This window comes from Mustela putorius, unplaced genomic scaffold (genome assembly GCF_011764305.1).
Source record: "Mustela putorius furo isolate JIRA1106 unplaced genomic scaffold, ASM1176430v1.1 tig00003909_pilon_pilon_pilon, whole genome shotgun sequence".
NCBI classification, from domain to species: Eukaryota; Metazoa; Chordata; class Mammalia; order Carnivora; family Mustelidae; genus Mustela; species Mustela putorius.
This window is the reverse complement of record NW_025422057.1, coordinates 327311-341323: the sequence shown is the minus strand read 5'-3', so window position 1 is coordinate 341323 and position 14013 is coordinate 327311. Positions and strand designations below refer to the sequence as shown.

Genomic DNA, 14013 nt, shown 5'->3' with positions numbered 1-14013 from the left:
CCGAAGGCAGAGGCTTAACCCACTGAGCCACCCAGGCGCCCCTAGATCTGTAACTTCTCTCAGCGCTAGTCTTGTGCTTCTTTCATTAGATTTATTCTTATTATTTCATTGTTTCCAGTGTTATTATGAATCAACTTTTCCCATAATTTCAATAAAATTTTTCATTGCTAGTGAATAAAGACAACTGATTTTTGTATATTGATCCTATAGCCTGAGATCTTGATACTCGTTTATTTATTTTTAGTAACTTCTTTTTGGATTCCTTAGAACTTTTCTAAATATGGGATCACATCCTCCTCAAATAAAGACGGTTTTACTTTTCCATTCCAGTTCAAGCGGTTTTCTTCTCTTGCCCCACTGCTTGGCATCGACTGTACGGCGCTGAAGAGCCGCGTCTTCATATCCAACCCAGACTTAGGGAGAAAGCTGTCAGTCCTACACTGAATTCGGGTTTGCTGTGGTGTCTTGTACAGGCATGTTCCTAGAACAGTTCCTAGTTCCAGCTTTATCATAAGTGGGAACTGGACTTTGTCAGATTCCTTTTCTGCGTCTATTAAAATGCTCATGTGTTCTCTGTCCTTCATTTTTTGGGGGGGCTCGATCCTAGGACCCTGAGATCATGACCTGAGCCGAAGGCAGAGGCTTAACCCACTGAGCCACCCAGGTGCCCCTCTGTCCTTCATTTTATCAGTATAGTGCAACATAGTAATTCATCTTTGAATATTAAATCAGTTTTGCCTTCCTAAAATAAATTCCTTTTTATGTGTTTTAATATTTTATGAAGAATCTGTTGTCAGTGTTCATGAGGAATACTAGTCTATGCTTTTCTTTTCCTTGTAGTGTCTTTGCCTCTGCCGTCCGGGTGACACTGGCCTCTAGGACGTCCTCCTTGGACAATTTCTACTGACCCATCTTTAAGAGTGGATCTAACTTAAAGATATTAAGTGCTTAGATGTGTCTTCTACTGAACCCTCTACTGAATTTTTAAGTTTTAGTGATTGTTTTTTAATTCCAGAATTTCTATTTGATTCTTTAAAAAATTCTGTTTGTTGAAATTACTTCAGACATTTCATTTCTCCTTCCCTTTAGTTCTGTACCACGGGCTCCGCTCAGCTGTTGTTCCCAAAGCCCAATATCCAGGTCGGCTCAGAGACACTTTCCATCACCTGCTTTCCCCCTAATTGTGGTCACACTTCTCTTGTTTCTTTGCCTGTCTTGTAATTTTCAGTTGAAAAATACACATTTGAATTGTGTTGTCAGGGGAACAGGGGTGCAATGCTGGTGCCACACGTCCCTGGTGGGAAATGGTGAACCGGAGGGGGTGGGTGAGGGCTCTACTTTCTGCTAGATTTTTCTCTGTACCTCAATTTGCTCAAAAAGTCGATTCTTTTCATTTAAAAAAAGAAACAAGAGGCGCCTGGGTGGCTCAGTGTGTTAAAGCCTCTGCCTTCAGCTCAGGTCATGATTCCAGGGTCCTGGGATCGAGCCCCGCATCGGGCTCTCTGCTCAGCGGGGAGCCTGCTTCCTATTCTCTCTGCCTGGCTCTCTGCTTACTCGTGATCTCTGTCTGTCCAATAAATAATAAATCTTTAAAAAATAAAAAAATAAAAATAAAAAAAGAAACAAAAACCAAACTAGATCGTAGCCACTTTGGATTCTGGCATCTCCCCTGGGGGTCATGGGGGTTCAGCGATGCCCTCAGACCGGATCTGCGCACTGTTCCCCTGTGCTGTGCGCACTGACCTCACACAGTCACTTGTCCTCCCTGGTTCTGCTGCCTGGCTTCCTGGGGGTCCCTCCTGTGCCTACACTGCTCAAGGCCGGGTTTGGTCAATCCGGGGGCTCTGCCCTCTGCTGACAGCTGCGAGCCCGCAGGTATGTTTAGGGCTGCCTCCCTGACGTGCCCCCGCAAAGCCTCTGCCCACCGCCCTCCAGGAGGCTGCCTGCGCCCCCTCCTGACCCAAGGCTCAGCTGCCTGTCAGAGCAGCCACTTCTCAGCTGCACCTGAGCCTCGGGCCTCGGGCCTCGGTCCAGAGCCCGTTGCTCACTCTGGCCTGTGGGAAGCCCTGTCCCTTGCCTGTGTCTGAGCAAACCCAGCTCCAGGAGGGGGACTGTGCCCCGAATGCCAGAGCACAAAGGGCAGGGGATGGTTTTCCAGCTTCCAGCCAACGAGGCAGCCCAGTTTGGGGTCCGGCACCCCTGGGCCACTGAGCTCGGGCCTGCAATGTCAGAACACTTTGCACGTGGGTGGCCAGGAGGAGGGGCCGTGGGGCGTGTAGGGTCCAGCATGGGTGCCAAGGTGGGAGGCACCGCTGCCTCGGGTCCGTCCTGTCATGGGTGTGGGTTGGGCCGTGGGAGTGGCGGTAGCCGGGGAGCCAGTTGGATAGAATGAGTCGCTGGTGCATTTGGGATTCCTGGTCTCTGACCTCTGCCCGGACACACCCACACGGAGCCATAAAACCCCGAGAAACCCGGGTGGGGAGGAGCAGGGCCAGGTGTCTGAGTCACTGTGTGCTTGGGTCTGGAACTACAGGTCCCCGAGAGCACCATCTACACCGAGAAGGGGGCTCCATCATGAGGAGGTAATGCCTAATGCCCCTGAAGCCAGACCCCCCCAGCCCCCGGGGCACCTCCTTCCTGGCTCAGGCTGGCTGCAGAGGAGGGCGTTGGTGGGGAGGCGGGCAGGCGGGGTGGCTCTGTCCTCGGTCCAGTGTCTGGCTGCTGTACCCAGGGCTGCCGGAGCTCTCTGTACGGAGCTACCAGGGACTGTGGCCCTTCTGTAGTCTGCATCCGGGCACCAGCTTTGAGGGCCACCCCTGGGTCTCCCATGAGAAAGAGAAAGCACAGCTGTCCCTTGGGGTCCCTTGGCCCAGCAAGGAATCACCCCTGCGCATGGGAGGGAGGAGGCACCAGGTCTGTGACTGCTGGAAAGAGAGGGTTGGGTCGAGAGAGGCTGGAGGCTGTCAGGGGCTGAGGGCAGGGGTCAGTGGCCCCCCGAAGGAACACCACCCAGGAAGCAGGGGTCCCCTCTTTCCTTCATCCCGTGGGAGTCCCCTTCCCTCCTCCTCTAGCCAGGGCTCTCCCCTCGTCCTCCAGTTCTGGGGCTTCCCCTTGGTACCCTGGTGTGAACCAGAGGCCATAGGTCCTTTGTAGAGAGGTGGGTCACTGGGTGGCCTGGGGGCCTTGGGAGCCCTTTGGAACCCAGAGCTGTCCTCCTGGAGAGAGGCCTACAGGGCCCTCAGCCAGGATCTGAGGTCCCTGGACCTGGCAGCGTCACCTCCCATGAGGTGCTTTCCCTGGCTGAGCTGGACAGAGTGGTGGAGGTGTGGAGTCCAGACACGCAGGCACGAGTCCGCGGGTCGGCCCCTGCCGGCACGGGAGCCAGCCTCTGTCTGGGAGTTGGTGCTCTGGAGAGGCAGGGCAGCTGAACGAGACCAGGCCCACGACCCAAAGTCCAGGGCACGCCCCTGCCCTTTGGCTCCCATGGTGTCTACAGGAACCTTCACCCTGAAGTGCTGGGCCACTTGGACAAGAGGCCAAGGTCTTTGTGGGACCGGAATCTGGGGCGGTGGGGTGAGGGGACAGCTTGTGGGAAGTCTTCATCTGAGGCCCCTGCTGGCCTCCGGGGCTCCCCGGGGCTCCCCGGCCCCTCCCAGCCCTGCCCAGCCTGCCACCCTGCCAGCTGCAGAGACAGAAAGAACCCTTCCCCGGAGAGCCAGGAAGAGGCCCGTGTGCCCAGACTGCTAAAAGATAAACAGGCATACGAAAAATGCTGAGTTCATTTGAGCAAAATCGGCTAGAGTCGGGCGTCCCAGCCAGCAGACAGGAGGCCCTCGGAGGTGCTGCACGTGGACTTACAGGCAGGAGGGGCAGGACGAGGACATCCCAGCAGCACAACGCGGATGGGTCACTGCGCGGCGACTTTTCTTTAGGGGACGGACGCAGGGGCCTGTGGGACAGGTGACCCGCCCAGGGCCGACCCGGCCGCTCCCGCCTCGCTGCTCTACGGATCCGGTTCTGGGTTCGGGTTGTGACCTGGGGTTCGGGGTGAGCGATTCCATTTTGGGTGTGTTGTCTTGTTTTTTAACAAGATACATACACATTGTCACACTTGCACACCGTATGCATCACGAACACACCATGCGCACGTGCACACGTACACACATGCAGGCATGCGTGCGGACACACACACACACATCAGACGCACACAGGCGCACGGACACGCACGGACATGCACAGACACACTCACACACACACACATCAGACGCACACAGGCGCACGGACACGCACGGACATGCTCAGACACACACACACACACATCAGGCGCACACAGGCGCACAGACACACATGGACACGCACAGACACAAGGCACACACAGGCGCACAGACACGCACGTACATGCACGGACACACTCATACACACACATCAGGCGCACAGACATGCGTGGACACGCACAGACACACACGGACGCGCACAGACACACTCACACACACACACATCAGGCACACACAGGCACACAGACACGCACGGACATGCACAGACACGCACGGACATGCACAGACACATTCACACACACACATCAGGCACATTCACACACACACACATCAGGCGCACACAGGCGCATGGACACGCACGGACACACACGCACACACACACACAAGGCGCCCGTCTGTCTCCCTCCCCTCCCCTGTCTTGGATGAGGCGTCCAGGACCTTTACAGTTGGGTCATCCTTCTCCTGTCCTATGTTTCTGTGTCACCTCCCTCTGGCCCTGGCCCCTCAGACTCCCAGCCTGGGGCTTGGTCTTTGGCCCCCTTCCCCTGCCGGCCATCCTGGCTACCCTAGGGTCCAGTTGAATGTGTCTGGAAAGAGCACCCCATCCTGCCCGCCTCCTCCTGGGCTTCCTGCCCGGGCACCGGCACCACTGTCCAGCCACAGCTCTGAGAGGAGCAAGGGGCCGTCCGGCCCTGAGGGCACCGTGTGCACAGTTTCCGGGTGCCTCGGACACAGAGCGCTCTGAGATCTTGCCCCGGGTCCTAGCCTGTCAGCATTCAGCCTAGGGTGCTGGGAGCCCTCACTGCTCTGTGCCCCGGGGGCGTGTGCCCAGGTGCAGCTGCCAGCCCAATGCCGGGAGCTGGGGGGGCGCACGGCCCATCACACCCACCTGGCGGCCCGAGCTTGCCGCGGAGGGTCTGCCAAGAGTGCTGGGTGCCGCGGGCAGTGGCACCTGCTCTGAGGGCCCCGGGAGCAAGTGTGGGCCTGTGGCGGTCCCACCCCTGTGCCCGTGTGTCCTTGGTCTGTGGGATGGAGGCACAACGAAACCACCCGTGGACCTGGCCCCAGGCCTCCCTGGCTTGGACCCAAGCTGCCAGCACGCCGGGCTGCCCACCCAGGTGTCCTGTCCGGAGGCTGATGAGCAGGGGCAGCCCTGGCCTGTCTCTCACTCTCCCTTCTGGTCCCCTCAGGCTCCTCCTGGTCACTGGCCTGCTGGCTTTGCTGCTGGGGGAGGCAGGCCCAGCTTCCCTGCCCCAGGTACGTGTGCTCCTCCGCGAGCCCCGCCCCACCGGCCCGGAAAGTGAAGAAAGGGCACCCGGGGCAGCAGGTGGCCCTGTGGGCACCAGCGAGGGCCTCAAGCTGAGCGGGAGTGGCCCCTGTCACAGCCGCCTGCTGGTCCAGATGGGGGAGGGGCCCTTGATGACACTCGTGTGTGCCCTGTGAGTCTGAGCCCCTCCTCGTCCTCGTGCATGCCGCTCAGGTGTGACCTGTGCATGTAACTGGTGTCGGGCCCTGTCTCCCCAGCCCTCTTCCTGCCCACCCTGCCTTGGGTCCAGACCACTCAGACTTGCACACCTGGGAGGGCAGGGAAGGGGAAGGCCCACCCCCTCCTGGCAATAGACAGCGACCCTTCCCCGAGGGTCATGTTCGACTCACTGCCCTGTCTCCCCTGGCTCCACAGAGGGCTGGGCTCAGAGGAACTGGCCCTCCTTCCTCAGGCCATCAGCCAGGGAAGCGTGAGCAGACACAGCCCCAGGGGTGGCCCTGTCTCCCCAGGAACCTCAGGGCCTCAATCCTGTCCCCAGAGGGTGGGGTGGAGTCAGCAAGTATGGTCCGGGGGGGCCTTGGAGCCGGTGTTCTCGGACCATGGACCCCACACCTGTGACCTCCCTCTTCCAGGTCCTCATCAAGACCAAAGGCCCAGTCGGGGGTCCTGAGTGGGACACAAAGGAGTGAGTGTCCCCAGCAGCCCTGGCCACATTCCCCTGCTGTTGCCCCTTCTGGGAACCCTCTAGGCTAAGGGCGTTTGTGGATGTGGGGAGGCCCTGCCCAGCAGCTTCGGGGAGGGGGCACTGCTCCGACCAGCATGGGATCCTGTGGGATCTGTCAGAGACCTACAAGGCGGGGGTGGTGCTCCAGAATGATCCCCTAGCTCTCCTAGCAGCCTCCAGGGCGGCTACCCCACCCCCACACCCAGGGTTATAGTTACCCACAGAGGCACTTTTTGAAAAATATATATTTTATTTATTTGACACAGAGAGATCACAAGCAGGCAGAGAGGCAGGCAAAAGGAGAGGGGGAAGCAGGCTCCCTGCTGAGCAGAGAGGCCGAAGCAGAACTTGATCCCAGGACCCAGAGATCATGACCCGAGCCAAAGGCAGAAGTTTAACCCACTGAGCCACCCAGGCGCCCCCCACAGAGGCGCTTCTAAGCCGTGCCCCTTTCCCTGCACTCCCATGAGGCAACACCGCTGGCTTCTCCCCCAGGGCCACGCCAGGCCAGAGGCCAGAGGCCAGACAGCCACTCCCCAGCCTGCACAGGCCTGGCCTCTGGGACAGGAGGGAGCTCTTGCCCAAGTTTTCCAGGTCTCCACGATGCAGGGCTGGGCCAAGATATTTCCTCAGGGGACACCTTTAGGACGCCACCCAAGAGACTCTCCGACCTTCCTGGGCCCCTATAGCTCAGGGATGCGGCGGAGCAGGGGCGGTTGCCTGGCTGGCGGGTCTGGGTTCCATGGAGGTTGCCTGGCCATAGCTCTTGGGCAGTGGAGGGGTCAGTGGTGCTTGTCCGGCGGTCCCCCGGGGCCACTGGCAAGGGACAGAATAGAGCCACGAAGGATGCTGGTGGGGAGCAACCTCCCGCTAGGTCTCCTGCCCAGCACCTCGAGGCTGCTCAGACGGCGGTGGTCGCCCTCACTGGCGGGGCTCCTGGCTCCTCTTCCTGCACAGGTAGGCCTGACCCAGCTCTGCTCACAGGGCCTGGGACGCCCGTGTGGTGGACATTCTGAAAACGGACAACCAGCTCCTGGGGCTGCTAGCGGCGCCAAACCTTGCCGCTGCCACGTGGGAGAAACGGCAAGGTCAGGCAGGCACCAGGTGAAGGGGGGCAAGGTCACAGCGGCGGAGCCCCGGTGGCGCTGACTTTCCTCCAGGAGAACCTCGCCTCCATCCCATCTCCTTATCCTTAGGCTCCAAGGCCCAGGCAGGGACGGAGGACATCCTGGGCCATGTTCCAAGCCCCAGGTGGGATCCTGAGCTGGACCGTGATGACCTGTACCACCCAGTGCCCGAGGAGGCCGAGGAGGCCAGGGAGGCCCAGGATGAGGCAGGGCTGTGGCCCTGGGCACTGTCACTTCCCCAGGCGCTTCAAGGGCCAGAGGAGGACCGAGACCACATCTACCACCCCAGGGAGGATTCCGGGGGGCCCTGACACCTCCCCAACTGGAAAAATAAACCTCATAGGGGTGGAGGCCACATGTGTCCTCAGCAACAGTGACCATGGTCCTAGCCTGCTCTGTCGGGGACAAGGAAAGGCCTGTGTCATCCTGGTGCACAGGCTGGTCTCCAAAGACCAAGGGCCCCCAAAGCTCCCCTAACCCAGCGCCCCAGCTCCTGGGATGATCGGCTCCCCTCAGGCCTCCTCCCTGGATGGTGGGATGGGGCCCGGGGCATGGCAGAGGTCAGTGGTTGGGACCAGTCAGCTTCCCACAGATGGGCCCTAAAAAGACAGCAGGAGGGTGCGTCGCTGGGTGCTCAGGTGCACAGGGGCTCAGGTTGGGGGGGTGGTGCAGGGCTCAGGCCCAGGCTCCTGGTCCTCCCCATTCTCTGGGTGCTTGTCCAGTGCTATCTGAGGGGCCGGACCCCAGGGCATGGCCCAACCTTGCGGCTGCAGGCATGGGCTCACTGGGGCTATTTGACGCACTGAATCTGTGTCGAGTACGCTGCCTGTGGCAATCTCGCCTCTGCCTCAAGAGGGAAGCCTGGAGTGCCCCCGACACCCTGGCCTGAGCCCCTCCACTGGTTAGGACAAACAGAGCTCCAGGCAGAGGCCATCCAGGGCTCGATTTTGAGGCACGCGGCTGCTCCGGGGATTGCGGGCTGGTCTGGGGTGACCTCACGCGCCCTGGAATTCCGTGTCCTGTCGTGGGTCCCCTCTGAGCACCTGGATGGCAGCCCACGCCCCAGGGCTCTCCCTAGTGGCTCATGTGCTCACCACCTCGCACTGTGCCAGCAGGCCAGGTCATCTTCATGTCACCGTGGATGGGACCCCAGACTGGACCAGGTCGTGACCTGTCCGTGGTCCTGCCCTAAAGCGGCAGGGTGGGCCCCAGCCTCCTCACCGTGCACCTGGCACCCGCTCTTGCCCCAGATCCGGGGAGCCAGGTGCCTGGGGAGGCCCCAGATTGCATCCCGCATGGTACGCACGGGGGTTAGCAGGCCCGTAGGTCATTCCCCCTGCCCCGTCAGGTCAAGGGTGGCCATCTCTAAGCAATTTGGGGGTGCCCAGCTCAGATCCAAGGTCAGTCAGTGGTGACCTTGGCCCTGGGCAGACCAGGGTGGTTTGTAGCCCAGTCTCTCTCTGGAGCCAGGACTCCCCAAGGGCATTTCCTCCAGCCCGAGGGTGCAGCCACAGGGCTGAGAGTGCCTGGGGAGGCGGGGTGAGCTGGGGCTTCGTGGGTGGGCCGTTGAGGTGTGCGAGCCTTGTGAGCAGGAGGACACTGGCAGTGGCCAGAAGCTCTCCCGTGTAGACAATATCCAAAGGCATTTGACTGTACACTTGGAATGTGTGCAGCTTATTATAGGTCAGTTAAGTCTCAATAAAGCTGTTTAAAGCAAGGCCTTTGTGTGGCTAGAGGTGGCCATGGGGTCAGGGGTCTGAGGTTAAGCCCTGGCAATGACTGGGCCCGGCCAGGCTGAGACCTGGTCCCCCTGCCCAGGGGGCCTGCCTGTCCCCCCAGGTTCTCTGTGACATCTGGGACACCAGCCCCGAGGTCTGAGGGGCCTAGAGGCCCAGGCGCCCCGCACACCAGCTTCTGCAAAGCAGCCGCATGGCTACAGGAAGGTCTGGAGGGGAGTGGGAAGGTTTGGGGAGACCCTGGGGTCCAGAGCAGTGATGGCAGGCTACCCCCACCCTGAACTCCAGCCCAAGCCTCATGCCGAAGCCATCACAGCCTCCCTTCCGCGGGCTGCCTTCGGGCAGTCTGGCCCTCTGCCTGCTGGCAACGCAAGGACATCCTCCTGGCCTTCACCTCCCCACCCCAACCAGCCCATTTCCCAGAACAGCTCGGGCTCCCGTGTATTCAGTAGGCACTCAACCACTGGGGAGAGGGAACAGACGACTGATCCACACCCTCCCCAGCACCCAGAATGACCCCTGCCCACCACCCCCAGCTCTGGGGCTGACTGCAGAACCCCCTCCACTCAGGGCCCCTGGGCAGCTGCTCTGTCCACCCCAGGCTCTCGCAGTGCAGTCGCGGCCACACGGCCCAGCCCTCCGCGGGGGCTCCTCACAAGAGGACCTCTGCTCCTATGAGCTCTTGTCCCGAACCCAGGGACCTGCCTCGGACCTTAGGGAGGAGAGAGGCCTTCCTCCCTCCCTGAGGATGCACGGGGTGGGGGGCGCTCCGAGGAGCCAGTGGCTCCCTCGTGTTCGGCACCGAACAAGTCTTTGTGAGGACGGGGCTGTTGTTGAAACCTCTGACTTCAGAGACGAGTCACCACACTTCACATCATTGTCGTAAATTGGGTGAGTCCCAGTCCCCCGTCAGCAGCACCTCCCCCTACCCCCCAAAGACCGGCCTGGCCCCCCAGGGTCCCCAGTTGGGGGCGCTCTGGGCTGAGCAGGACAGGGCCGGTTTGTCCGTGGTCTGGCCCAGAGATGCAGATTCCTCTCTGGGCCCAGGGGTCTTCGCCAGGCCTAGGTCAGTGCCTCGGGGGCCAGCACCCCCTTCTTGAGGATGAGGTTTCCGTAAAGGGCCGTCTCCCTGAGTAAGGAGCTGAGCTGAGCACCAGGCTAGGTCCCCGGCTCCGCCCCCCGTCCCGCCCACTAGGCAAGCCCAGGGACCAGTCCTCCAGGGAATCCCGACAGTCCTATTCCCAGCGGGGCCGGGGCTGAGCAGGGGGACAGGGAGTGGCTCCGGGACCCAGACCCAGACAGTCCCAGCCAAACCTACCCTGACCAGCAGGACCCAAAGGGACCCCAGGGACTCGGCCAGAACTCACCCAGTTGCTACAACAGCAAAAGCCTTCTTGGCCCGCTCATAAAACTCAAACCTCTCTATCTTCGCCAGGGCGCTCTGGAATGCAAAATGGCACCGTGGAGGGGCCTTGCTCAGAAACCCTCAGGGCCCAAGCAGGCACCAGCGGCATGAGGAGACACGGACACTCTGAGCTCCACGACTGGCTCTCCTGGCTGGGGTCCCAAGGATGCTCAGCCTCTGAGCTGTGAGAACTGGGCAGGCAGGGTCATAGGGGCCCTGTGTCTCTTGGAGTTGGTCTAAGGGCAGGAGGGCCCCTGCTCAGGACAGGAGTCCCGGGCAGCCTGTCATCGAGGGGTCCTGCCCAAGACGTGTCGAGGGGAAGGTCCTGGGGAGGAGAGGTACATCCTTCCACAATGCAGGGGTGACACACAGCATTAGGCCAGGCTTCTGGCCATAAGACAGGGGCCAGGGGTGCCTCACTTGCCCCTGGCTCCGCTCACACAGGCTGGGGTGGGTGACACACCCCAGGCCATGACAGGGTCCCTGACCTGAGAGGTGAGAGGCTGGGGGGTGGGAACAGCCACACCCCCAGGGTCACTTTTCTGTGGAGCACATGAGCCACAACTGTAGGGGGGTTTGGGGGCCCTGTCTGTTACTCCCACCAGCCTCCACAGAGGTGCAGAGGGTCCCCGGGAGCCCCCTGGGTGGGGCAGCAGCCTAACCACGCAGCCAGCCTCCAGGAGGATGGACTCGTAGCTCTTCCACACCGGGGTCTGAAGGCCAATCTTCCGGTCACCGGGCACCAGCTCCATGACAGCAGCCTAGGGACAGAGGGGGCTCAGCTCTGTGGCCTGTGCACCCAGCAGCCCTGGTCCCAGCTTCCCCTCCCACTGGATGACAGTTCAGGGGTCCTCTGAGGTCTGACCAAGAAAAAACCAAGGCCCAGAGCAGGGAGGGGCGGCACTGCAACAGGCGCTCACCGGGCTCTCTACGTAGGTGTCCAGTGGCAGCAGCTTCAGCACAACCTCCAGGAGCTGTGGAATGCCCAGGCCTAGGGCGGAATGCCAGCTTCAGACGGGAGCCCTGTCCCACCCGGCCACCAAGAGGGCCGCCTGCTCTCCAGGCCTGTCCACGCCTTTTACCCTGGGCCTCACCAAGCTGGCCAGCTAGGACGGCCTCGGGCCCGGGACAGGGCGGAGGACGCAGGCCGCCTGGTGACACTTGCTGGGGTCGCACCAGCGTCTCCCTGCCACAGCACCTGTGACCGTCCCAGCCCTGGGCTCGCCCTGCCCTCCAGTCCGTACTTCATAGGCCCCTGGTGGTGACCTCCCCTACTCATCCACCAGGAGGGGCACCCGGGCCACTTCCCTGACCGCAGCACCCCCCCATGACCCCTGGGTGGCCACCTTTCTCCTATGAGGATAGTGGGGTCTGGGAAGAGGCTGTTCTGTCCCAGGCTGCCCCAGGCTGCCCACTGGTTTCCGAGGTCCTTGTCATCCTGTGGAGCTGGTTTCTCATTGTTAAAGGGACTTGTGCTGGTTGCACAGAACGGGGAAATACGGGGCTGGGGACAAGACAAAAATCGGCTGTCATCTTATTAGTCTGCGGCTGGGAAGCCCTGCTGTCCTGAGTGCATTCTCTTCTGCTGTGTTCTCTGCAGTTCTCCATGGTCAGACCTGTCTGCGTCGCGGGCCTTCACTCCTCATTGCCTGTTTCCACTAACTCGCAGGGCGTGCGGGACACTCGGAAGCTTGGCCCCTCCTTACCTTCCAGCATTCGGGCCCTTCCCATGGCCCACCTTGTCCTGTCCTCCTTGGAGAGGAGAGTGTGCTGGGTCCTCTGGCCCATGGTGTAAACCCAGGCACGGCTGGCTCATCTCCCTCAGCAGAGGGCGGAAGCCAAGGTCTGGAGTCAGCAGCGCATTGAACGGGCCTCAGACCACTGGCCCCCTGTCCAGAAGGGCCGGTTTACCCTACATCTCACATCTTTGTGCCTCAGTGGCCTCGATTTTGCAGGGAGAGTTGTGTCCCCTCAGAGCACTGCTGAGGGTGGGGGACAGCCAAGCCCAGTGCCAGCCCAGGTGGGACAGGTCAGGGCAGGACGCTGGTGTCCTCACACCCCCTACCCCCTTGCTCTTGGTACTAACTGCTACTACTGTCACCTCGGGGCCCTGGCTCCAGGCCCCTCCGAGTCACGCCTTCCACCCACCCCTGAGGGTCAGAGGGTCCCAGAGACAGAGCATGTGGGCACCCGGAGCCTGCGAGGTCAGTACTGGGATTTCTATAGCAGAGTAAAAGCTGAACACCTGACCTGGGCTGTGGGGAGCAGGGGTGCATCAGTGCTCAGGCAGCCAACAAGTCACTGGACCTCAGTTTCCCCACTTGCAAGAAGCTACCAAGAGGTGCCTGAGATGGGGCAGGAGGCCCAGGGTCACTTCTGGGGGCCTCCCTGGGTCACCGGTGGAGGCTGGGGCATAAGTGGGGATGGGGGCACAGGGCAACGCTTGGGGAGCGCAGAGCTGGAGCACTGGGTCTCCAGCCTAACCCCTCCCTGCCCAGCGGCGGCTCACCGTCAGCGCGGATCTCCTCCGGCCCACACCTGCATATGGAGGCGGTGGGGAAGTTCACGTCTGCGAAAACTGAACAGCCACGCAACCGGGTCAGACATCCCCTGGTGGGTCCGCGTGGGTGGGCACAGACCTCGGGGCACCTGCCGCCCACGGTAGACCACGCCCCCTGCCCTCCCCGACCCCTCTCGTCAGAGGTGGCGGCGGGGAGAGGAAGCTTCCTAGAGCAGAAGCTGCAGGCGCCGCGAGGACTAGGGAGAACTCGGGACCCCGCCCCGTTCTACCCCCTGGGGCGCCGACCGTGCAGCCCCCGCCCGAGGTCCAGGGCTCCAGGAAAGGCAAACCGCCAGAGAAAGAGGTGTGGCCCCTTGGGGGCCGTCTGGGAGGGGTCTGGAGAACGAGCAGCGCACTGGGCCTGAGGCCGCGGCTGGGAACTTGGGCCCGGGGCCCCAGAAAGCCGGGCTGGGGGAGGGGCCGGACCTGCCGGACGCGGCGCTGCCTGGACCAAGGGCCACAGTCCTCGTGACCGCCTGGGGCCGACCAAGGTCTGGGCAGGGGCTTGGCCCCCAACCAACTTGGCCCCAGTTTCCTAAAGAAGTTGGGGGTAGGAGTTGGGAGGGTAGGGTGGGGCGTGTCCTATTGGGAAGTGGGACGGGGCGGCCAAACCAAGGCCTCCACCCCAGGACCCGGCTCTTCCCGGGCTTGAGAGTCGTCGCCCCCGGGCTGGGGCACAGTCTGGGTCGGGACCCCTGTAGGGCCTGGGGTGGCGGGGGTCCCGCTCGCGCCTCGCCCAAGGGTGGGGGTCCCGAGGCCCTGTCCCCGCCCCTCACCGATCTCGTCGCCGTGCCCCATCCGCGCCAGGGCGTAGAGCAGCTCAGGGGACAGCAGCGCCGGAACGCCCTTTAGCACCACCATGATCGCCGGGTCTGGAGCGGAGGGGCGTGGCCCGACGGAAGGGGGCGTGACCCGGCGGA

At 61.6% G+C, this 14013-nt stretch overlaps 2 protein-coding genes across 7 annotated transcripts; one reads left to right on the top strand and one right to left on the bottom strand.

Moving 5' to 3' along the window:
• Positions 1 to 2451: 2451 nt before the first annotated feature.
• On the top strand, positions 2452 to 7769 carry PRAP1 (proline rich acidic protein 1). The gene is made up of 5 exons (XM_045068783.1): positions 2452 to 2582; positions 5465 to 5531; positions 6174 to 6226; positions 7250 to 7353; positions 7462 to 7769. Exons 1-5 carry the CDS (start codon positions 2575 to 2577, stop codon positions 7701 to 7703), a joined length of 474 nt encoding a protein of 157 aa, XP_044924718.1. The 5' UTR covers positions 2452 to 2574; the 3' UTR covers positions 7704 to 7769.
• FUOM (fucose mutarotase) lies at positions 6616 to 14008 on the bottom strand. Of its 6 annotated transcripts, none has more exons than XM_045068778.1 (6): positions 13870 to 14008; positions 13043 to 13111; positions 11454 to 11524; positions 11136 to 11294; positions 10496 to 10569; positions 6616 to 7081 (listed from the first exon to the last, which is right to left on the bottom strand). In XM_045068778.1, exons 1-6 carry the CDS (start codon positions 13952 to 13954, stop codon positions 7048 to 7050), a joined length of 492 nt encoding a protein of 163 aa, XP_044924713.1. In that variant the 5' UTR covers positions 13955 to 14008; the 3' UTR covers positions 6616 to 7047. The 6 variants fall into 6 exon arrangements, with proteins under 6 accessions (XP_044924713.1, XP_044924716.1, XP_044924712.1 ...); XM_045068781.1 differs by having other exon boundaries at positions 11196 to 11294; XM_045068777.1 differs by lacking the exon at positions 6616 to 7081 and adding an exon at positions 9941 to 10257.
• Between the last annotated feature and the right edge of the window lie 5 nt (positions 14009 to 14013).